This window comes from Cygnus atratus, chromosome 2 (genome assembly GCF_013377495.2).
Source record: "Cygnus atratus isolate AKBS03 ecotype Queensland, Australia chromosome 2, CAtr_DNAZoo_HiC_assembly, whole genome shotgun sequence".
Taxonomy (NCBI): domain Eukaryota; kingdom Metazoa; phylum Chordata; class Aves; order Anseriformes; family Anatidae; genus Cygnus; species Cygnus atratus.
This window is the reverse complement of record NC_066363.1, coordinates 20780285-20804132: the sequence shown is the minus strand read 5'-3', so window position 1 is coordinate 20804132 and position 23848 is coordinate 20780285. Positions and strand designations below refer to the sequence as shown.

The window sequence follows — 23848 nt, the reverse complement described above, 5'->3', positions numbered from 1 at the left end:
AGTATCCTGCAGTACATTTGGAAGAATGTTGTCAGCAGGTAAAGGGAGGTGATCCTTCCCCTCCACTCAGCCCTGGCGAGGCCACACCTGGAGTGTTGTGTCCAGTTTTGGGCTCCCCAGTACAAGAGGGACATGGCCCTCCTCTGGACTCGCTCCAGTAGTTCTATGAAGATGATTAGGGGACTGAAGCATCTCTCATACAAAGACAGGCTGAGAACTGGGCCTGTTTAGCTTGGAGAAGAGAAGACTGAGAGGGGATCTTATGAATGTATACAAATATCTGAGGGGAGGGTGTCAAGAGGATGATGCCGGACTCTCTTCAGTGGTGCCCAGCAACAGAAAAAGAGGCAACGGGCACAAACTGAAGCACAGGAAGTTCCATCTGAATATGAGAAAACATTTCTTTACTGTAAGCATGACAGAGCACTGGAACAGGTTGATCAGAGAGGTTGTGAAGTCTCCTTCCTTGGAGATATTCAAAACCCGCCTGGATGAGATCCTGTGCAATGTGCGTTAGGTGACCCTGCTTGGCAGGGGGTTGGACCAGATGATTTCCAGAGGTCCCCTCCAACCTCAACCATTTTGTGATTCTGTGATTTATTTTTACATTAAGAACAGACTGCTCAAATAACCTTCTTATGCCAGGAACAACTTTATACTGAAATTTAATGTGATGATGCTTCAACAAAGCAATATTTCATTTTGGTTTTGTACAGTCTCAAAATTAGAGTAATATTATGTCTGAGGCTTATAAGATAGAACAGAATAATTCAGTTGGAATGAGTCTTCTAAGATCATTGAGTCCAACTTCCTGATGTCTTCAGGGCTAACCAAAATTTAAAGCATATTAATGAGGGCATTGTCCAAATGTCTTTTGAACACTGACAGGCACAGGGCATCAGCCACCTCTTTACAAAGCCTGTTTCAGTGTTTGACCACTCTCACAGTTAACAATTTTTTCCTAATATCCACTCTGAACCTCCCCTGGAGCAGCTCTGTGGTGTTCCCATGCATCCCATGATGGAATGAATGTGCCATGAAGGCTGGAAAGTGCCAAGTACAATTCCAAAGTAATTTTTACAGTTGTGCTAAGCAGCCCAAAGAATTGTGTCCAACAGTTCTGGACTAGGAAAGAAGACTCTCATATTATACTATTCTTTTAGCAAAATAATTAATTTATTTCAAGAAATGCAAGAGTATAAGTTGGTCTAATCCATATCGACTGAGAAACTGTTATTTTACATTGCAATACATAATTTCCAGAAGATCTAAATAATTCAAAAATTTAAATCTCATTTCCAAAAATAAAATAAGTAGCAGCTTAATTTATCTTTACTTTCAGCATATTTAAACCACTAAATATGTTTGATTTTTTTCCTATGCACTCATAATTAAATTTCCAGGAAAATTTATCTTTTAAAAAAATGCAATTGCCCATTCATAATCTGATGGCAGCCTATGTACAGGTCTCATCCTTAGTAGGATATATTTTTCTTTTCTTTTCGAGGTGCTTTCTTTCACAGTTCTGAATTTGATTAAGAATGGAAGGACCTTCCTGATTTGTTATCTGTATTTTATAACTTCTCCAGCTGAATAATACACATTTCAGTGAAACATACCAGAGATTCTTTGATTAAAACTCCTTTTACATCCAAATACAAATCACTGATAGATCTGGCATTAAACTGCTGCATCAAATTCAACTTAATGATCTCTTGTTGTTCTCTGTACAACAGCTAATTACACTATATGTAATTTTGAGACTGACTTCTGTGGATGGAAGCCATTGAACACAGGTGATGCTGACTGGCACATAATGAAAGAAGAAGCTCCATTGGACAGCAGACTCCGTGACAGAGATCATACAACTAATGCTAGACATGGTGAGAGATTACATATATATACACTCACACATATATAAATATTAATTATCCTTAATGATGTTAGATTGATGAAACTGAGTTTGAAATGTATGCTGCTATATACCATGTATATAACACAGGTAACATTACAGAAAGTTTGTTTTTCAGGGATACTTTTTCTTAGATGTGATATGGTTACTATGCCTTTGTGCCTTTGTAATTTTTTTTTTTTTTTTTGAGATGTTGTCCTTTGAACTGATATAGCTAACTTTGTTCACACATATGGTAAGCACCTTTGTATCCAGCATTCACACAGGGACTGTTTTTTAAAATCTTATTTGGACAAAATATCACTGCAGCTTTTTGTAGAGCACAGGTAATTTCATTGGTTTTCTCTAGGATAAATAGAGTGAGTGTAATATCCTTTGACCAGTGTTTCTTCCTTCATCCCATAGTTGCTATAAAATGCACTCAGCTGGAAAAAGTTGATTCGAACAGAGGGCTTGTTTAAAGCCTTTTTCCAAAATGAAAATGTTATTAGTATACTGTTTAAAATTGAAACTGCCCACTATGCTTGTCATTGTCAAATAATACTGCTAAATATTCTGTGACTTTAATTTTATTAAAATGTATTTGTTATCCTGCTTCCAGTAGAGATTAGATTACTTTAAAATTTGGATTACAGTCCAATATCACTTTATTTCTTTTTAAAGGATACATTGTCTTACAGCCAGATCTCCACACTTCTCTCATGTGTTCACATTAAAGGAAAGCAAAACATTAAGAATTCTACCTTAAACATGTGAAAGCAGAGGAATCCCAGGATTATTTTATTTTATTTTATTTTATTTTATTTTATTTTATTTATTTTATTTTATTTTTGAGCAAGACTTAGTGGGGTGTAATTTTATGTGTGCATGCTGTATAATACCTCTAACTGCATGATCACATACCCTTTTTCCATTGGTCCCCAAGTGGTGAAGTGCATCAAATGGTTGCTATTCACTTTTGGAGTAGCTATTTAATATTTCATGTCATTGTCACTCATGAGGACCACTGAATCTGCATTACTGTGTTCTCTGCAAGTATTAATTTCTTATGGCTTTCCGATGCTCACAGCTCCAGAAAGGAGCACTGATATGACTGTGTCTTTCCCAGAAGGGTTGTTTGAAGTGTTGGTGAGATGTGGTCATAACGAAGGTGGCCTGAAGAAATATCTGCTCAGCAGTTTAAGCATCATGTTAAACTAGCCATATGGGATATGGGCTGTTGCACTTAAGCTGCCTGATACCTGTATCACTGCATAGTGGGTTTGTGTCTTTATATGGAGCTGCAGGCTGCAGGTTGAAGTCTCTGCCTTGGGTAGATCTCAAGGTTACCTCACAGCATCTCTCAAACAGTAATGGTGCATTACCCTTGTAAGTCAGTGCAAAGGTCTTTCTTGGGGTGGTTTTGTACCCATCAATCACTGTGCTTGCTTCAGACACATCCCAGCTGTGCAATTAGGCTTTCAGAATTTGAGCAAGTTTTTGTCAATGTTAAATCAGAGTACTTCAGGTTTAAATAGTTGCTTGTGATGTCACTGAGTGTTCATCTCTCTTCTCTCCTGGGGAGGGCAGCAGCAAATTTTGGTTAATGAAGATCTTAATGAGGCTACTGTAGAGCCTCAGCTGCAAATTAAAAGAGGATCCTTTGATGTACCCTTGCATTGCAATGAGGGGAGCTTCCCTCTCGCCACAGCGTGCAGCATGCCTGTTTGTACACAGGGCGGTAACGGTCACCTCTTTGTACTGGCCTTGTTACAGCTATGCGATTATTCACGTGGGTCTGGACCTAACCCTCTGCTTTGTTATGTATCCATGGGAAATAAATGGCTAAGGAGTATGACTGGCAGCACAATAGCTGATTTTCGAAGATGTAAGGCAATATGTGTGTAATATCAATGCGCAAACAAGACTGAGCCCTTAGTGTCGTTTTGCTTAGACTTTCATGAAAAAGTCTCAGTATTCAGTGAAGGCAGCACTGACGGCATTCAAAATATGCTGCTTTAGGGCCCCTTGAAGATGTTTATCCTTTCCTACCTTTGTCTGAAGCACATCTGCTGTAGTTCAAATCCAAAGGCAGTTAGTTTGCCAGAGTTCAGATTAGATCTTTAATTAAGCTTTCATCCCCACTAGCACAGACAACAATGTCAAGTCTGTGGACCCCATGAGAAAATATAGCTTATTCCATTGGCTCCCATGGTCTGCAACATTGTTAGCATGCTTAAAACTGTCTGGGCTGTGCTGAGAGTAAATACTGTACCCTAAAGGAAATTAATTTTTATTTCAAATTCTGTTTGTAACATTATTTAAGCCAATTAAAATGTGTCCTTTAGGGATCCCAGCTGAGGTCTATGCTGTTTGATCTCTGGTGCGCTCTGCTCTTGCAGAGTTCTCTCCAGACCATGCTGAGATTGGAGGGGCTCAGTGTGAACAAGGCGATGGGATGTAGTTGTAGCATTTTGAGGACAAGGGTCTGATGGTTTTACCTGAAGAGGGCAGATAAAGGTGCATCTGGTGGGTCTGCCCAATAAAACCCTTGTGGAAACAGCACGTCAACCCCCCTTTGCAGGGCTCTGTGTATATTTCCTAAAGTTAAAGTGCTTGCAGGCACCATGATGAGATAGCTTTAGCAATGGCTGCCCAAATAACAGTTTTTTCTTTACTTTCTTTCCTCATCTCTAGACTTTGTTAATTTTACTGCGGAGGAAAGAGGCAGGAGCATTCAGCAATTCTATTTTGTCTTTGCCTATATAGATATTGGTTGTCATAGCCTGGTACAGCTCCCTCCTCCTTCTCCACAGGGGCTGAACTGAAGGGAATGCTGTTCCGTTTGTTTACATTTATGAATAATCTTCATGTGCCTCACAGAACACAGTTACCTCTCAGAGGTAATTATTTGCCATTGGAGCATGACATATTTCTCATATTTTTTTGAATTTTGTTTACAGGAACATTCATTTACTTCAATGGATCATGTCAGATGTACACAAAGATGGCCATGTCTCATCTGGGGAGCCCCTTCCTTGTCAAGCTGTCCCCTGGGCTTTCCTGCTGTCAGGTAACAGTTTGATATGAACTGTCCTCACCTTTGTAAGCTATCAGTCACATGTTATGGTATTTTTCTTGCTGTTAGTATTGCTGCAGAAAAACTAGCTCAATTTGAATAACAGCAGAAGAAGCAAAACACTAATTCCTTGGGAGGAGGGTGTTTCAGGAGGCTTTTTTCCTGCTTTACTGACTTACATTTATATCTGATTATTATTCTTTCTAAAACATTCACAAGGTGACTCAGATTTAAGGCTATACTTCAGAGTTTTCTACGCTGTGAAAAAAAAAAATAGCTGGACAACATTATTAGGGTCATATCATCTCACAGTCAAATCAGCCTGCCTTATGAGGAAAAGCTGGCAAAGAATCATCATGCTCTTGTCTGTAAGCAGAAAATACTCCTACTTCCAACTTTCCATTCCTGGAGATCTGTGGTTGGTATACAGTTTAAATAAGTTGGAGTGATTGGAGAGAGTTGGCTACCGTGCTCCAGATATACTAAATTTTAATAATAGTTAGAGGGGGATGTTTATTAAGCTGATCTGTGCAGTCATTAAAAGCCTACCTTGAAGTGATTTTTTTGGTCAAGTATCTTGTACCTCTGTAGAGGAATGCAAAAGCAAGGGGTCAGGAGTGCTCAAAAAGAAAAAAAAATCTGGAAGGAAAAATTAAAATACAATTTTATGATTAAAATGTTGGAATGTTTGACAAAATTATTTCAAAACTGAAATTGAAGCAATATATACAATTAAATAAATACATATATAACAGCTTTTAACTGCATTTTGTTTATTCTTTTTGCTCACTGAATAAAGTGAATAGATTCTGTACATCTTTATGTAAGCATTTTCTTTTTTCCTGAGTCTTTTTTAGTTTTCCATTACTTAACTTTTCAAACCTTCTGACATATTGGGGAGATGTTAAGATATGTGATTCCAGAGTTATGTTTTCTGCTACTTTATGATGCCTCCTGATTTAAAAAGTCACATAAGAGGAAAGGAAAAGAGTGAAAGCACATCAAAATCATTTTCCTGTGGTAGTGGTTAAAAAGAGGCTTCAGAGAAACAGAATAAAATTGAGACTGGTTGCTTTTTCAAACCCAATGTAGAATAAAAACTGTAATTTCATTTAGGAATTTTTTTTTTCCCTCAGAAATAAAAGTCACTAAACAATATATGGAGGAACAGCACATAGAAAGTCCAACAAATAATCTTAAGAACACCTTGCTATCATTGAACACAGTCTCTCACTTCTTAATCTTCACATCATCATACTCTTCTAAAGAATCAGAAATAAAATAGATGCAGAATGAAATCAAGCAGAATGGTGCTGCAGGGAACACAGAAGGCCTCACAGCATCCCATTGAAACCCTGCATGTTGCATGAGACCTGGGAAACCAACAATCTATACACACAGTGCATTCATTCAGGCAGCTTCACATCTCTTTTGTAGACTTTGATACTGGGTAGATAATCACCTTCCAAGTTCAAATGAACTTATCTTAGAATCCCTTAAGGTTAGCTGGGCACAACTGGTGTGTGAATCAATGAATCATTCCAGTTAAGACATCTTGCAGAGTTGGCTCTGCATTCAAAATAAATATAAGTGCAGTGGGAATGTACATACCCTTCACTAGTACAAAGTCAGAAAATTAGCTATTTTCAATTTTGAATATGCACATACTGTATGTATTTAAAGTTTTGAGATTCACCAAAAACTAGTGCAAGTTCTTATCCAGCTATACAGGTCTGAAAAAAAGAGTGTTTCTGAAGACTGGAATCTTGGCTTTCTGCCACATTTCCCCTGTGGACTTTTATATCTCGGAAAGAGCAAGGAATAGTGGTTGCTCATTAGGAAGTGTATTGGTGTGTTATGCTCTCTGCGTATAAATGTGAGATGTTGTCCTATGTTGGATGTCCCACTGAGAGGATAAAGGGATCTGCATAGAGATCTATGTTTATTAAAAGCTTCACAAGTTCTTTGGTTCCAGGGGTTAAAAAAGAAAAAAGAAAAAAAAAAAAAAAAAGGAAAATCAGTTGAGGGATAGTAGTTTTACATTGTACCTTACTAGTTAATTGAAGCTTAGAATTAAATTCTTTGTGCAGCTTCTTGTAGCTGAGTTTTTCAGTAGTTGTCAGGTAAGAAACATCTTCATTTAACTCAAGGTTTAAGAGCTGTAGAAACAAATTTCTAGTCCCAGCTCTGTTTATGTTCCTAATGGACAGAAAAGTCATCCTGAAGTAGAACATGTAGTCATAGTGAGCAAAGGTAGTTTTATTCTTATGTAAGGAAAACCCAGAAAAAATATAATAATTTGAAAAGCTATTTGACTCTTTAGCTGTTCAAACAGCTCATTTTGAAAAGTGTTTGAATACCTGCTGCATTCCCTTAAGATGTCTGTTGGGGGAAAAAAGCTACACGAAAGTATTTAAAATTATTTTAAAATCTTGAGATTACACAATATATAATTTCCATGAGTGGGGAAAAAAGGAGTACTGTGGGAAACTGACAGACCAAATCCATGGACCATGAAGCCTGGAGATGATTAAAAAATAGTGTCGTGTGTTGTGACAAAGAATATTTCCATCAGTAACTGCTGATCTACCTTGTCCTGTGTAACAGAAGTCAAAAGAAACTCTCCTTTCATACATAAAAATTGTATCTTTCATGCACTTGCCTTTTTAAGGGATTAAACTTGGTGAGTGAAGTGAAAGGTAGTGCATGCACACGCATGATGACTTTCAGATTATTAGCTGATGATTTGTAGGTAAGGAGTTCTCAAATTGACCGGTCCTGCTCTTCGACTTGGTAGGCACAATAACAGCCTACAGCTCTAACATAAGTGTTAATGTGATAATTAGGAAAAAATCCTTTCGAAGACTGGTTATCCTAAAACTACTACTTCCCTTAGCATAAATGAATAAATAAATAAATAGAATTGACCATGATATATCTATGAATTAATGTTTATTTGCATGCTTTACATAGATTTAGTGTTCTGAAAATAAGTTATTCTGAGCATTGCTGCTGCTCAGACATCCTTCAGAAAAAGCGGTGGCCTCTAGGGGAAGAGATATTTGAAGGGACTTGGCTGGGGAGATGTCTTGGGGACAAGCAGGGAAGATATGCTTGTAAGAAGACTTTGACGGGGACATGGCTGGAGATGCACCCATGTTTAGCTTAGAAACAAGAAGAGTGAGGGGAGACCTCATCAATGTGTATAAATATCTGAGAGGAGGGTGTTGAGAAAATTTAGCTGGACTCTTTTCAGATGTGTGCAGTGACAGGACGAGAGGCAATGGGCACAAACTGAAGCACGGGAGGTTCCAGCTGAATGTGAGAAAACATTTCTTTACTGTGAGGATGACAGAGCACTGGAGCAGGCTGCCCAGAGAGGTTGTGAAGTCTTCTTCTCTGGAGATACTCAAAACCTGCCTGGATGCCATCCTGCACAACATGCTCTAGGTGACTAGGATGCTCATCAGAGGCGTTAGACTAGATGATCTCCATAGGTCCCTTCCAAACTCAGCCATTCTGTGATTCTGTGATCCTGTAAACAAGGTGATCCATGCTTTCAGAGGATGTTTGTTTTCTTTTTTTTTTTTCCTAATCAGTGATTAGAAATTTGTATTTCTTCACAATAAATTAAGTAAAAATTACATGCGCACACACACACTGCACTGTTTTTGCATGTTAATAGTCCCAACAGGTTCTCGAAAAGTATTGTGTGTCAGCTGTCTCACCTAAATAAAAGACCTCTACTGTTTCCTGTGTCTAACTGAACTCTGGGTAACACATTGATCTGTGATTGTCCTGAGGCAAAAGACAGGCTTCATTTAGCTGTTAGCCTAAAATGGTCGGCATTTTTTAAGTTTGCTTAAAAGTTGATGCAATGTGAGGGGGGAATAATAAAAAGCAAATTTAAGGAAATTTTCTCTATATAATGTGACAATCCAAGATGCATGGTGTAAGATCATGTGAAGACGGGCAGAAAACTGCACAGCAGCTTGGTTTACCTTCACTAAGATTCAAGATTTATCAAAGATTTTGCAGGGAAGTAGAAAGTCTGCAGTTGCTGAAAATTTAGTCCTTCAGTATGTGAAGAAGGAGGAAGGACTCACCTTTGAAAATCTTATTCTTTTTCCCTACAGTTCTCAGCTGAATTTTTGTCTGTGTAGTATTTTAAAATGTATATACATATATATATATATATATCAGGTTTATTAAGTATTGCAGAACAGGCATAGTGTGCTAGGATTCTCTTTATTTTCTGTTTGGTAAGCAGTTTTTTGTAGCCTCACTGCTACATATATTTTTTCTTCCCATGTAGTGGTCAATCCACTTGTTTCAGGCGATCAGAATGTTACTGATCGATAGAGTACTGTCTTCGTGTAATTTGCATTGACTGTGGAAGATTAGGATCATAAGGCTCCCTACATATAAGTAACTCAACTGTAAGACTTCAGAGATTAACATACTCATGAAGCTACCCTATATTCAGCATTCGCAGAGCAAAATAATCTTTGAGAAGTTTCCAAGTCTTACCGAACTGAAAAGAACTTAAGGGAGGTCATATCAATTAGTCTGTACCCCTTGACAGATACAATAAGTTTTAAAGTAAGTTTTGCTTTTTATTGTAGCTCTACCTTTGGACATAATATTGCTCCTTGACACACCATAGTTTCATAAATCTCTTTCTTTTATGTCAAGGCATTGTATAGACCTGTCAATCATTTTGTGTTACAGTGTATGTATCTGAGTTGGTATTGAACTTATTGCAGACTGATGATATAGTTTTTAAAGTGTTTGATTTAAAACTATTTCAACAGGTAAAATTTTGGTATCGGCTGTCTCACGGTTCCCAGCTTTCTGTCTTTAAGAGAACTGCCCTGGATGGAAATTTGGAAAAACTGTGTGACATTTCAGGATTGCCTGAGATGCAGTGGACAAAGGTGACTATGCCAATAGAAAGTGCAGCTGGGGACTTACCTTTTCAGGTAATTAGAAATTACATTTTCTTTGTCTTCATTACATTTACATTGCTTTTTTTTTACTTAACTTGGTATTTAGAATTAAATTAGTTTCACAATAAAATATGAAAAGAGAACTTCTATTCTTTAGTGCTCATCAAAAAAAGAATTCCGTTCATCTTTTTAAGTAGATATAGCTACTGAAGAACAACACCATTGTTCCTGTGCTTTAGATTTCAGTAAAGATATATATATATATATTTTTATTTTAACAAAACCAAGAAACACTAGTACAGCATTTTAAATAAAAGGAACTTCAAAAAAAGTGAGGGCCTATTTATGTTGGCTAAAGGCAAGAGAAGTGCAGATCCTTGGGCTTCAATTTAGAGCATTAATTTCAGAAATAATGAGCATTTTTTTAGTTTAATTTTATTTTTATATAATCTCAGGCTGCTAGACTTTTCTGAAGCTCAGAATGGAACTGGTAGAGGAATCATCAAAATTCCTGGTTTGGTTTCTTCCTTTTGTCTGTCATCTATAAAACAGTCTAAAAGAATGAACACTTGTTTCTCATCATTGATAAGTTTTAACTGAACTTCCATTTGTGATCTGAAAATTTCTTTGTATTTGCAAATGTATACTTATAATCCCTATATTAATGGTTTTGTATGTAAAAAATAAAAATCAAGCCAACCAACCAAAAAAAACCCTACAACCTCTCTCCGTCTCTCTAAAATAATATACCGTACCTTTATCTGCATTTATAAGCAGAAAACTAGAAATGGGGAGAATGAAGAATGAATTTACTAGCTGGAAGAAAATCTGAAATATGATTTGTTGTTCTAGTTGTTGTTAAGATATATACAAATAGATTTCTTGCATGGAAACATCTCATTCACTTCAGCAGACATAGTATAGAACTCAATTAAATATAGTTGTAAACCACCATGTCTGATTACCCTGAACAGCTCATTTTAAAAGGTGTATAACTTTTAACAGTTCCAGCAGGAAGATGGTTCATTCAAGCAGTGATGGCTATTATCACCTGAGATTGAAGCAAGGTTTCCTGGGTTACATAACTTTCAATAAGTAAATGTAGTTATGGGCTCGACAGTTGTAGAATAAATTTCTGACTTTGATCAAATTTCAATCATAGTTTTTGCTGGCTGATAATCAAAGGTGGTTGTAGGTGGTATTGCTTCTTGTGTGGAGAGATAGTTAAATTATAAAGAAATATATGTGTCTTTTTATCATGTCACCATTAATAGGCTTGCTTATTTCTTTTTTTTCTGTTCTTTTTTTTTTTCTTTTTTAAAGATTATTTTCAGAGCTACCATTCTAACAATGAATGCTACTGTTGCTATTGATGACATCAGTATAACAGAAGAATGTAGAGTTGTAAATAAATCACTACCAGCTGTATCAGCTGTCAGGCAACAAAGTGACGGTAAGTTCTGTGGTTTTCAATACATTTTCCACTATGTCTGCTATGTGTAATTGGATTCAATGGACAGTATCAAGACACCTGTAAGAAAGAAGGGAATAATCTGAGGAAAATGTCCATCTGTGCTAATGAACTGTCTATAATGAAAATTTTCATCCTACATTACATACTAGGTGCTTTAGGTAGTTTGCAGTAGTTCTATGAAGTAAGTTATGGTGGGAGTTTCCAGATATCACTTACAAGAACCTGTGCATATACACACTTGGATGCAGAGACAGAAGCAAATCATCTTACAGCTTCCACTGAAGAGCAAATTCCATTGCATTATCTTTAGGGCAAGAGGGTTTTTCCATCATCACTGTCAAATACCTTCCCTTCCCTTCCCTTCCCTTCCCTTCCCTTCCCTTCCCTTCCCTTCCCTTCCCTTCCCTTCCCTTCTTCCCCATTCATTGAAATTTGGGTTGTTTTCTAATGTGTAGTTTGCAAGCCAGTAGTGGTGCAACACAAAAATTTTGGCTTATTGGAATTTTCATTGTGTACTGAACTCAGAGAGACCACAGCTATAGCACAAAGATTTTGTGAAAAACTTGTTCACAGCCATGGGGACCACAGCAGGTTGCTTGATTCTCTGTGAGTCAGAGGTTTTACACAGAACCCTGCGTCTGAACTTGAGCCAGGCCATTCAAATCTTTTTTTTTTTTTTTTGATAATTTTTCCCTCATCTGCTTGAATATCGTGGCAAATGATATATAGCTTAAAAGCACAAGGTATCAGACGTGTTTCTTATCGGTTGTGATATATCCAGATTTTTCTTCCTTTTTTTTAATTATTTTTTAATTTTTATTTTTCCTTCCTTAGGGGGAACAGAAATGGCAGAAACTAATTCTTCATCTCTTTACTGTCCACCGGGACTTTTTTCATGTGGGGATGGACAATGTATTTCACCTGACAAACTCTGTGATTTTACACCTGACTGTTCAAATAACCATGATGAAGCCAAGTGTTGTAAGTGAAAATTTTAATAATCTAGGTTGTTAGTTTCCCGTGAATATGTTTGTATGTTCTACTTGTCAGGGTTCCGTAACTTCATAAATGCTACAATTTAACTAAAAATTCTTGAGAAATAGTTACTTCATTTTGATTCTATTGTGATTTTTTTTTCCTTTTCTTTTCTCTAACAACAATGTCCCTCTTAGTACTAAAACTAGAATAATGGTCTTAGGTTAATTGAGTAAGGGTTGCTTAATATACAGTGTTTTATTTTGTAACTCTTAAGATGTTAAGTACCAGGTACAGAGTCATACCAAATTAAGTCCTAATCTTAAGATATTGGAAGCTGATTCAGGAAACCATTGTGAAGCAAAACAGATCTGGTGTGTGTACTCTTGCACACATGCTCTCACATATACAAAACTAAGCTAATAAAATGAAATGAAAGTACATTACATACATAAATTTGGAAATTCTGTGGCAGCACAGTGTTAGGTGCCTCTTAATGGTTAGACGCTCCTTCAGTTAAAGATGACAGTGAGATAGAAAGCATTGAAAATGTACTGTACAGACTTTTGTTCAAACTGTGAGTTTTATATACTTAATTTGGATGTGCCAATACCTCAGCTGGACAGGTAAATAAAGCATCCATGCACAGATCAAAGATATTTAGGCTGTGTCAATATTTTCCATCTTCGCTATGTCCCCAGGTTTTCTCTGCTTGGAAACTAACACATGGAATGTCTTGGTGCATCTCAGAATCCCTCTGCAGTACACAGTCAAAAGAGACTTTGGGAAAGTTTCAAGGCCTCAAACATATAGCTTCAGAAATATTTTTTAATTCATTCAATTACTTGTTCTGCATAAGAAATGATGGTTATATTTTTTATCTTTGAAAATGAGTCCCTTTCTATCATGTTTACCTATCAACAACTCAGAATTCTGATAATAGCATTCATAAGATCAGTTAAAAAACAACAACAAAACAAAGAAACAAAACCCAACAACGCTAACAACAAACACTTAAAGGAAAACCTTTGGACCTTCCTGTATATGTTATTGAATTACAAACAAAATTATACAATATTTCTGTGGTTCTGCTGTCAACACATTTGTTACGACACATAAATATGCAGTTTAGTACTTTATTGCTTGAGAATGAAAGTAATATTTCTCAGTGTTTTTCACTGTTTGTTACTGATAGACACCCAAATCACTACCAGTACCAAAACACTTCTCATTGCTGAATAGGATTGAAGGACCTCCCAGCATGAAAACAGCATAGTGTTTCCTCTTGGTTGTCTCAAGGCCATTTCACTTGCAACCTTGATCTTGCAAGGGCCTTGGATTAGAAGTTAATTATTTTAAAATACCTAGTCATTATGTTTAATCCTTCCACAATAATAGGAGACTAGTTTCAGATTTGTCATTAGCTATTGATGAATAGTGGCAAATTTACATCTGCACATGTGTTTTAACCCCCCCCTTTAAACACCTTCATACCACAGGTTTTCAGTATCACAGGGGCAGTGTTTATGTTGGTCAGGATAATGTATTTGTGGGGACTAGTCCAGGTGAGAAATCTGCCATTGGTCTCAAATGAGTTAATTACTTGTGGCATATGGCTAGCCCACCTGAGGACAGGTGTCCTTGTTTACTGTTTTCTACAGTGGTGGTGGGGAAGCTCCTGCTTCCCTTGAATTACTTACTTATTTGCCATCAGGCAGCCACCTGCTCTAGAACTTAATTTTGCTTTTTTGTGAAGAAGAAAAAATGTTTCCTGGAACATTTCAGGCTTCTATTTCATAACAGAGGTACTCATCAGTTATTTGACTTATTCTCTGACACCTTATTTGCATATGCTTTCTTTGTATATTTCAACCTGCAACAATTTTGTTATTCATCCTTACTAAAAATCTCAGGCATTTCATGAGAATCTATTTTTCTCAAAATCATCGTGAGACTAACCTGTTGCTAATTAACATATGGTAATTTCCTCATTGAATAGTCTATTTTAACTTTAATTAACACCAAACATTTTTTTTTTTTTGTAACTCTCTACTTTGATTTAGTCCCTGGGAAGCTTCAATCTTGGCAGTGTTCTTTGTCAACACATTTTAATGGGAATAATTTTATGCTACGTGTAAGAAAAGTACCTACTTAATAGGTACAAATGCACTTGGTAGGTTCTTCTATTCCAAAGTTTACGGTACGGTGAAAGTATTTTGTTATCGTGTGTCTTGTGGTCTAAAAATTAGTTTACCTCATCTGGTTCTGCTGCAATAACTTGATTTTTAAAATTATTATTTTTATTATAACAACGTTTAGACTTTTTTTCCAGGTTCCTAGTTGTATTGTACAAAATTACATGTCCCAGACTAAAAAATGTCCTTCAGATTTATTCTACATAGTAGAGAAAAGTAAAAACAATATAAAATATAACCTATGAAATGTTTTCTTTTTTTGAGTGGTGCTACTGCTGACTATTAGTTCACAGCTTTACTTCAACAGCTGAAGAATTTACTATGGCTATAAAATGTTATACATGACTACCATGCATTAAGACAGAAGAGAAAAGCAACTGCCTTTTTCAAGCTGCAGATTTATAACAGTGACCTAACATACCTATCACACTGTGTGTTCGTGCTCTGGAAGGTGAATGTATAGTATAATTTCTAAGGTCTACACCCTATGCCTTTGGTGGAGTTTAAATACTTACTTGTCTGATCTAAAAATTCTGTTGATGGTGTAGGAAATAAGATCAAATTGGAAAGTCATCTGATAGACAACTATATTGCTTGAGCTCGCTGATGTGGGAGAGAAGTAACCAGGGGGTTGGAGGAAACCAGGAAAAGAAGGAGAGGGGGGTATATTAAGACTAGAAGGTCAAAAAGCCAGTGATGGGGTACCAGCAGAGTGAAGAAAAAACAAAAAGTTTTGGGAGAGAGTGTAAAATATGGAGAAAATGGGAACAAGGAACATAGATGTACATAGAGGAACATAGAGGAAATTACCATATGTTAATTAGCAATAGGTTAGTCTCACGATGATTTTGAGAAAAATAAATTCTCATGAAATGCCTGAGATTTTTAGTAAGGATGAATAACAAAATTGTTGCAAGTTGAAATATACAAAGAAAGCATATGCAAATAAGGTGTCAGAGAATAAGTCAAATAACTGATGAGCACCTCTGTTATGAAATAGAAGCCTGAAATGTTCCAGGAAACATTTTTTCTTCTTCACAAAAAAGCAGGGATGCTTTGGGAGGGAAGAGCATAAAGCTTTGCTGTAAGTGGCAAATAACTGAGACCTCAGGAGATGTCTAGGAGCAAGGAGCTGTGTGAGGAAATGGATGGACAAAGAGATGAGGACTGCACGAAACAGGGCAGTGAGGACTTCTGGCTTCCCAGTGAGAGTAGGACTGAGATAAGGGGTCAGAGAAGAGCAGCTGTGGAACAGGTGAAAATGGGACGTACGTTGTGGAAAGGAAGAGCATTGAAGAATTAGCAAGAGCATTTTTCTGCCTGAGACCACAGACACTTTCAGAATTGCTATAGAACCCAGAAATCATGAACCTAACTTTTGTACTTCTACTAGCAAATATATATTCTTGCCCCAAAACATTACATAGGTATCTCATTGTTTTATAGCTATTCTGATCTGGTTTCCTTCATGCATTGTGACAACAAATACTGCATTAGCTCAAATGTCAGAGAACTACAGTGTAAATAAGATGGACTGAATAATGGCCATAAGATCTTATTTTTGTTTAATTTAATAATAACAATAACAAAAAATCCTTTCCCTTTCAGTTACATAGAAGGAACACTCTAATCAAGGTAGAAAGCACTTGATTGTTAGAAGATGCCTATGTTTCTCTTATTTTATTTTGCCTGGACCTGAGTATCCAGCATCCTAAATTACCAGGTTATTTCATAGTTTAAGAAATTTCATTTTCTTCAGACTACACTAACATTTTAGAATAGAGAAGAGATTTGGACCTAATTTGCTAAATTTCCAATGAAAACATCAGTTGATTATTTTGGAGGCTCTTATTGTTTTGGGACTATTTCCCATATCAGTACACTAATCACTCACATTCAGAACCTGAGAGGCATTTGCAAAAGGCAATATCTTATGAACTGAGGAATTTCCAGAAAATGTCAGATCTAACAAATCAGTGTGTTTGGACACTGTTTCACTTAAAAATGCTGTTAGGAAACTCCTAGATGATTGCATATCTGCCTCACTGTACAGAAAGGACCTGCCATCAAAATAAGAGTTGCATAGTGAGTATGATTAATTTTCGTATTGTTAATTAGAAAATGAAGTTGTAGCAAATGCATGTGACTGACTGCATTTTTTTTTTTTTTTGGGGGGGGAGCAATATTTAGATTAGGGTTAATTAGTGTTGCATGTGCACGCCCAGAATATTATATTCCCCCTATAAAAATCTGAATCTTTTTAAGTCCTACAGCTAAGCTATACAGTGTTAGGGAATGTACTGTGGTCAACTTGTTAAAAATATAGGCACAAGGTGAAATCACTAGTGCTATTTATAGCATTGTTTTTTTTTTTTTTTTTTGTTTTCCCTCAGTACATTTTGTCCATCTTATAAGCCATACCCTGTCCCATTACATAGGAGATATATACCTGATTGTTATCTGCAAGTCATGGTTGTCTATTACTAAAAAAGCCCATGTGACTGAAATCACAAGTAGGTCTGCTGCAATAGTAGGCTGTTGAAATAGATGTCCCCACAGAAATTAAGAGTGGAAGAAAATGTTCTGGAGTGTTTTGTTTCCTGTAGGCATCCATAGAGGAGAGTACCATATCCATCTGTACCAAGTGATTGTTGGATTTAAAGTATTTTAAATATATGAGAATATCATCATGGAAATTGGGTTTACATTCAGTTTTGAGCCTTTATATGGAAGTAGTTTTAAATTATTTCAGAGCTGTAGGCAATAATTGTGGATGGAAAGTGAGGGAAGGGGGAACTCTGGGGATTTTGTAAAGATCAAATTTGTCAACCTTCAAACAGACTTGAATTTTGTCTTTTTTTGTTTGCTTGCTTGTTGTTGTTTGTTTGTTTCAGTTATTCTCATTTATTACTATTGAACTTTTGCATTGTTTAGTGAACACTATTCATTTTTTTACTGTAGAAATTATGCTGTTACACCCACAAAGTATTGTCATGCATTACCTGAGTGTATATATCATGGCATTAGCAAAAAGTATCAGTGTGAGGAACCATAAACATGGGAAGGCTAAAACTATTCAGTGTGATAAAACTATTCAGTGTGATTATATAAGAAAGGGTATTAAAATAACTTGTTAGGATGTGTATGGCCATTGATAAGCTGTTTTTTTTGTTCCTAGATATGAAGATGTCAATAAATTGTTGTCTTCGTGACATCTAGCTATGTCTTTAAATTTAATCTTAAATTTGATGATAAAAAAAAAAAAAAGGTTGAATGTCTATTGACATAGGAGAGTCTTTTTAAACAACTTCTAAGTAAAGGAGAAAGTTGAAAGCCAGTAATGATGATGATGTCTTCTCACCTGGATTTTTTCATGTCAGGCTTTTCTTAGAATGGTGCAGTATGAATAAATATGCATGCGTTGCCAAACAGTGAAAGATTTTTTGGGGGATATAGAGATTTATGAAACTGCAGTCTTGCAGAAATGCTATCATCTTAAGCATTCATTTTTAAGTACTGTTTTCAACTGGAGCATTTCTTAAGTTCCTGTTAAGCATTGATTCAGCTTACAGAGAAACTACGTATGCGATTTGTGGAGGCTCTTGAGTGAAGTTCCTCAAAACAGAAAAGGGTAAAATCACTTTGTAAGAACCCAGAATCAGCAACAAATCTAGACTTTCGTGATAACAAATCATCTCAGAGTACTAAATCTGCTGACACTGTAAAGGCAGCTCTCTCAAAACATTAATAAAGGCCACAATCCTGAAATGGTATGTTCACAGTATCACTCTGGTTCCTTCATGATTACTGAGGGATAATGTTAAATGAGAAGCTAAAAGGGACAGCAGAAAAATAAATGCATACGGGTGGCATGGAGACTATTTGAAGCAAAAAGACGCCAAACAAATAGCTGAAGTAATGTCCAGATGAAAAAAAAAAATAATAAGAGATGATTATAAATTGTGGTGGGTTACATGCCAAAACACCATAAGGATGACCAAATATAGTTTAAGGAAAAACTAGCAATAAATTCCTCATACAGAAGAAGCAGAAATCTTGTCAGAGTCTTTAAGATTGCTTGATAGTTAGCATTTAAATAGAATCATAGAATCATTCAGGTTGGAAAAGACCTCTAAGATATCTAGTCCAACTTTTAACCTAATACACACAATTCCACCATTAAACCGTGCTACTAAGTTCTACATCTACATGTTTCTTGAAAACCTCCAGGGATGGTGACTCAACCATTTCCCCGGGCAGCCTATTCCAATGCCACACAACAATTTCAGTAAAGAGATTTCTCCTAATATCCATCCTAAACGTCCCTGGTGCAACTTCAGGGCATTTCCCCTCGATCCCCACCTCACTACAATTTCCTTTAAGGTAATTGTAAAGTACATTGAGGTCTCTCCTAAGCCTTCTTTTCTTCAAGCTAAACAACCCCAGCTGCCTCAGCCTCTCTTCATAAGACTTGTTGTCCAGGCCCTTCCCCGGACATGCTCCATCACCTCGGTGCCCTTCTTGTAGTGACAGGACCAAAACTGAACACAGTACTCGAGGTGTGGACTCACCAGAGCCGAGTACAGAGGAGCAATCACCTCCCTAGTCCTGCTGGCTACACTATTTCTGATACAAGACAGGATGCTGTTGGCCTTCTGAGCGACACGAGCACTCTGCTGGCTCATATTCAGCTGGCTACTGACCAATACCCCCAGGTCCCTTTCTGTCAGGCAGCTTTCCAGCCACTATTCCCCCAGCCTGTAGCATAAGGTCATAGTGCCCCAAGTGCAGGACCCAGCCCTTAGCCTTGTTGACCCTCATACACTTGGCCTCGGCCCATCGGTGCGGCCTACCTAGATCCATCTGCAGAGCCTTCCTGCCCTTGAGCAGATCAACACTTGGGCCTAAGTTGGTGTCTTCTGCAAAGTTACTGAGGGTGAACTCAATCAAAATAGAGCATGTAAGAAAATAAGAAATAGGAGAAAGGCTGTAAGTAAGGTGTCAGGAGAGATAGTAGGTTAATTTGTGTGTGTTCACTGTGAGAGGAACTTCAGAGGTACCCAGGTAGCAGACTTTCTCTCTGGGTAGTCTTTTTGAAACAGAAGTGCCAGTCAAACAGGTTATGAGACAGTTAGATAATTGAAGCTCTATCAAACATTCAAAAACAACTGCATTTCACCCAGGCTGTACCAGCTTAACACTATTCTTGTATCTTCCCTAGTTTTTTTAAAAAGTTGGTTTTTGTTGAAAGTTTGAGGGCTATTTTATCTCAGAGTATTCATCCATGATAAAGTTAAATGCATCTTTTCTTTCGTTTCTATCCTTGTTACAAGTTACAGATGCAAGTCTGTGCTCAGAGACTTAACTGTTTTATTTATTTATTTATTTATCTTTTCATCTTTTGGTATAACCATCTATGTCTAAAGTTTGTCATATTCTTTGTTGTTGTTCCCCTGGGGATATGGGCCAGTTTCTTGGTTTTCTTAAAGCCTATAGCAAGCAAAAGAAAAAACAGAAATAGATTTCCATATCTCCTTATCATTATATTCTGCCAGTGGATTATCAGACATTTCCATTGTACCTATATATGTATATCCATAAATAATTTTATCTTTATTTTATTATAGCAAAACATTCTTTAAAAAAAAAATCATCCTTTTTATTTTTTGTTACACTTGTCAATCATAAATATGATGTAGTTCATTTCTGAACCACGTATAAGTATAGAAAACATGTTTTCTTTGATCCCTTAAATATTATTTGGCTTTTCATATTTGTGGAATTTTTTTTTTATTTTTTTTTGAAGCAGAATCAATAACTATGTATTTCCATATGCTTTGCTTAATAACCCACAAAAATCTCATCTTTTTAGAAACCCTAACCAACAATTATAATAAGTTAAAATTTCTTCATTCTTTCTAACAAATGATATATAACCTAAAATGTGAAAGGTTTATCAAGAAGATTAAAACAAACAACAAAAGCCAATGCCCTTCCCTATCAATAAACATTTATATAATCCTGTTTACCAAGAGACATCATTTGGTTGTGAAATGTGAATTTTCTATGTCATAATGTTATGGCCACTGCAACTGGTTATAAATCTTTATATTATAATGGTGGAACTGACAATCATGGCTGTCTGAATATTTTGGTGTTTATTCTATATGCATAATTAATGAACAATTGGTTAAATTTCCTGAAATAGTTTTCCTTATGCTTTCCATTAAATGCCTGTTCTAATTACAGTAAGCAAACGTATCTAGTTGTGACTTAGTGAGGAATTTTTTAAGTGCAGAAAGGAAAATATGACATTTCATCATTTTAACATAATAAATATTTGTGAAATTACATTCAAACATCATCTTCCTCTCCTTTTATTTCTTTTGCATTATGTATATTTTCTAAATTATTTCTACTCTTTTAAATTAAGAATTGAAGAATGCAGCTGAATACATTTTTCAAATCTTTGTCACCACAGCACTTTGTGTTTCAGAGATGTCATCCTTTTACCATATCATAGCATCTCAGTAAAGCCTGATATTCAGCTTGATTTCTATTCCAACTAGAAGAATGGTTTTGCCATCATTAGCATACTTGCAGAGATTTGGGAAATTGATTTTATTTTTGACTCCAGCATCTATTCCTTAAAAGATCTTTCAGAATTCTTGTTATTGCTTTGCATGCTCTGTGTTTTGCTGTGCAGCATGAGGACTGCAAGGTCTGTTTTCAGCTTCTTTCTGCCTGCTTTTTGTACTTTGGCTGCAGTGTCTTTAGAGAGAATGCTTCATTTTATGAATACATTTTGTAAAGAGATAGTTTGGTTGTTCCTGTGAGACTGTTGTCTTACACAACTCTTATAAAACAAATACGCCATCTCATCCCCCTACCCCTTTCCTAGACATTTGTCTAAAATACCACTGACATATTGGAAATGTTTTATTTCCTTTTCATACTGTAAAGCTCCCTCTTTAGTCATGTAAAGCTCCCTTGATCATGTCATGTACAGAGTCAAAGTGAAATGTTTCTTATTTCATTTCAGTTGCTGTGTGTGACTTTGAAAGAGATAACTGTGGTTGGTTTGAAACCGCAAGCGCAGATGGATTTGACTGGGTAAGAAGTTCCAGTAGTGCTCTTGCACCTGATTTTCAGAAGCAAGCTCCTCTGTGGGATCACACCTACAACAAGTCTGAAGGTAAGACAAGGCTAGAAATAGAGAACTGGCATAGATATACCTACTCTTTAATCGTATTTAAAGTGGAGACTCTGAACTTTTTCCAAACACTTAGAATTTATTTCTTTGTTCAGCCTGAAGAGTTGTTTTCTGTTTTGTTTTGATAGGTCATTTTATGTTCATTCTGAAAAACAGCAGCAGCATTTCACAAGTTGCTCAGCTACGAAGCCCAAAATTCAGTCAAGCTGGATCAAATTGCACAATGTCTTTTTGGTATGAAAAAAAAAAAAAAAGTTTTAAAATTCATGGACCATCTCACATTGTTTCTCTTGGATTGAAATTGTGGTTATAGTTTGCAGTAGTATACACAGTCTTCTCTGCAGTATTTATTGTCTCTTCCTATTTCTTAATCATTTAGTCTTATACTAATATGCAGAAAAAAGTTGAAGCTGTAGAACAGCTTCAGAACTGAAACTTGGGACTTCTTTGTTATAAGACTTTGGTCAAAATTATGTTAAAGGATTGTATCTGCATGCATAGACAAATACCACCATAATTGTAATAATATTTCCACTTAGGTTAAAATCGATTTGAAAACGTTATGGAATTTTTCTTAAGAATCAGAAACCTTCCAAAAATCTAGTAGCTCATGAAGTTACCAGCTGGGTTATCAAAAAGACTATTCAAAATTGGGTTGTATCTTCTTTGAATGGAAGCTTCAGTGCAGGAATTCTAGCTTCAATTTCAATCCTTTCCTGAAATACACGGGAAAAAAAATCCTTTCAACTATTTTTTTTTATCACAACCTCTGTGCAAGCTTCTCAATGAGGGACAGAAAAAATAATGTGTGATAATTTGTGTACTAAGGTCAAAGATGGTGGTGGAGTATAAATAAATGTCTGTATGACTTTTGCATTATGCAGTGTAGTATTTCTTTGCAACGTCAAATACATCTATCATAGACAAAATGTCATTTTATCAAAGACTTGTGACTTGAAATATAGGCCTGGAAATTACACACTTCTGGTTAAGTTTCCAGTTTTGTTGTATGATTGCTCACTTATGCATTTATCATTTAAAAATGTTGTGAGATTCTCAAAAAATACTGTTAAAAATGCAACATATTAATAATAACTAGCGTAGATGGAAGGTGTGCTTTTGCATTGAATAAGTCCTCATTTTTTCCTTCTGGAAACTTTACAATTATGTCTTATATGCCTTTTATAAATTGAATTTTATGCATCTGAATGAACAGTGTTCATTGCTTAATATGAAAGCAATGTGTCTTTTCAGTTATGGTTTATAATTTAATGAAGGTTGCTTCTTCTCTCACAGTTTTCAATTCTTGATATAAGCCCTAGACTGTTGTGTCAGTCTAGGGCTTATTCTCTCTTATACCTACTTACTATCAGTACAGAAAGTGAATTGAATTAGAGGCAACTGGAAATAGGCATAGTGGATGTCCTGTATTTCACAGAGCTATGACAGAAAAGATAAATGTTCCAGCATACTTGATTCTCATCATTTACACCTCTAACTTGGTTTTTATCATTTTAGGTATTATAATTACGGTCAGTCAGTTGGAGCGGCAGAGATGCAATTGCTTGTAGATGGGCTGAAAAAACCTACTGTCCTTTGGAGAGTATACTACAATCATGGAAATCAATGGTTGAAGACCTTCATTCAGCTTGGACGCCTTTCACATCCCTTCCAGTTTACACTCAATAAGATCAGCCTGGGTTTTTATGATGGCATCTCAGCAATTGATGATATTACATTTGAAAATTGTGCTCTTCCACCACCTGCATCAAGCTGTGAAGGTCCTAATCATTTCTGGTGCAGAAGCACAAAAGCGTGTATTGACAGGTTATTGGTATGTGATCTTGTGGATGACTGTGGGGATGGATCTGATGAAGACAACTGTAGTGAGTACTTCCCATTATTGCTTACTTTATTGCAAAAAAAAAAATTAGTTGCCATGTTCATTTCTGGAGCAAAAAAAGCACAGTACTAGTACCGTCTGTCAGTGTCATAACCAGAGATGATGCAACTGAATATATTTACTGCTGAAACACTCTGAAAATTATTAACTTAAATGCATATCATTTATT

At 36.1% G+C, this 23848-nt stretch overlaps 1 protein-coding gene across 1 annotated transcript in view; it reads left to right on the top strand.

Moving 5' to 3' along the window:
* Positions 1–23848, top strand: part of MALRD1 (MAM and LDL receptor class A domain containing 1) — a 268212-nt gene that overhangs the window by 36295 nt on the left and 208069 nt on the right. The window contains exons 10-16 of the mRNA XM_035545162.1: positions 1737–1883; positions 4855–4964; positions 9785–9952; positions 11243–11372; positions 21606–21758; positions 21905–22010; positions 23295–23662. Coding sequence (XP_035401055.1) covers positions 1737–1883; positions 4855–4964; positions 9785–9952; positions 11243–11372; positions 21606–21758; positions 21905–22010; positions 23295–23662 — 1182 coding nt within the window. The remainder of the gene's footprint in view (positions 1–1736; positions 1884–4854; positions 4965–9784; positions 9953–11242; positions 11373–21605; positions 21759–21904; positions 22011–23294; positions 23663–23848) is intronic.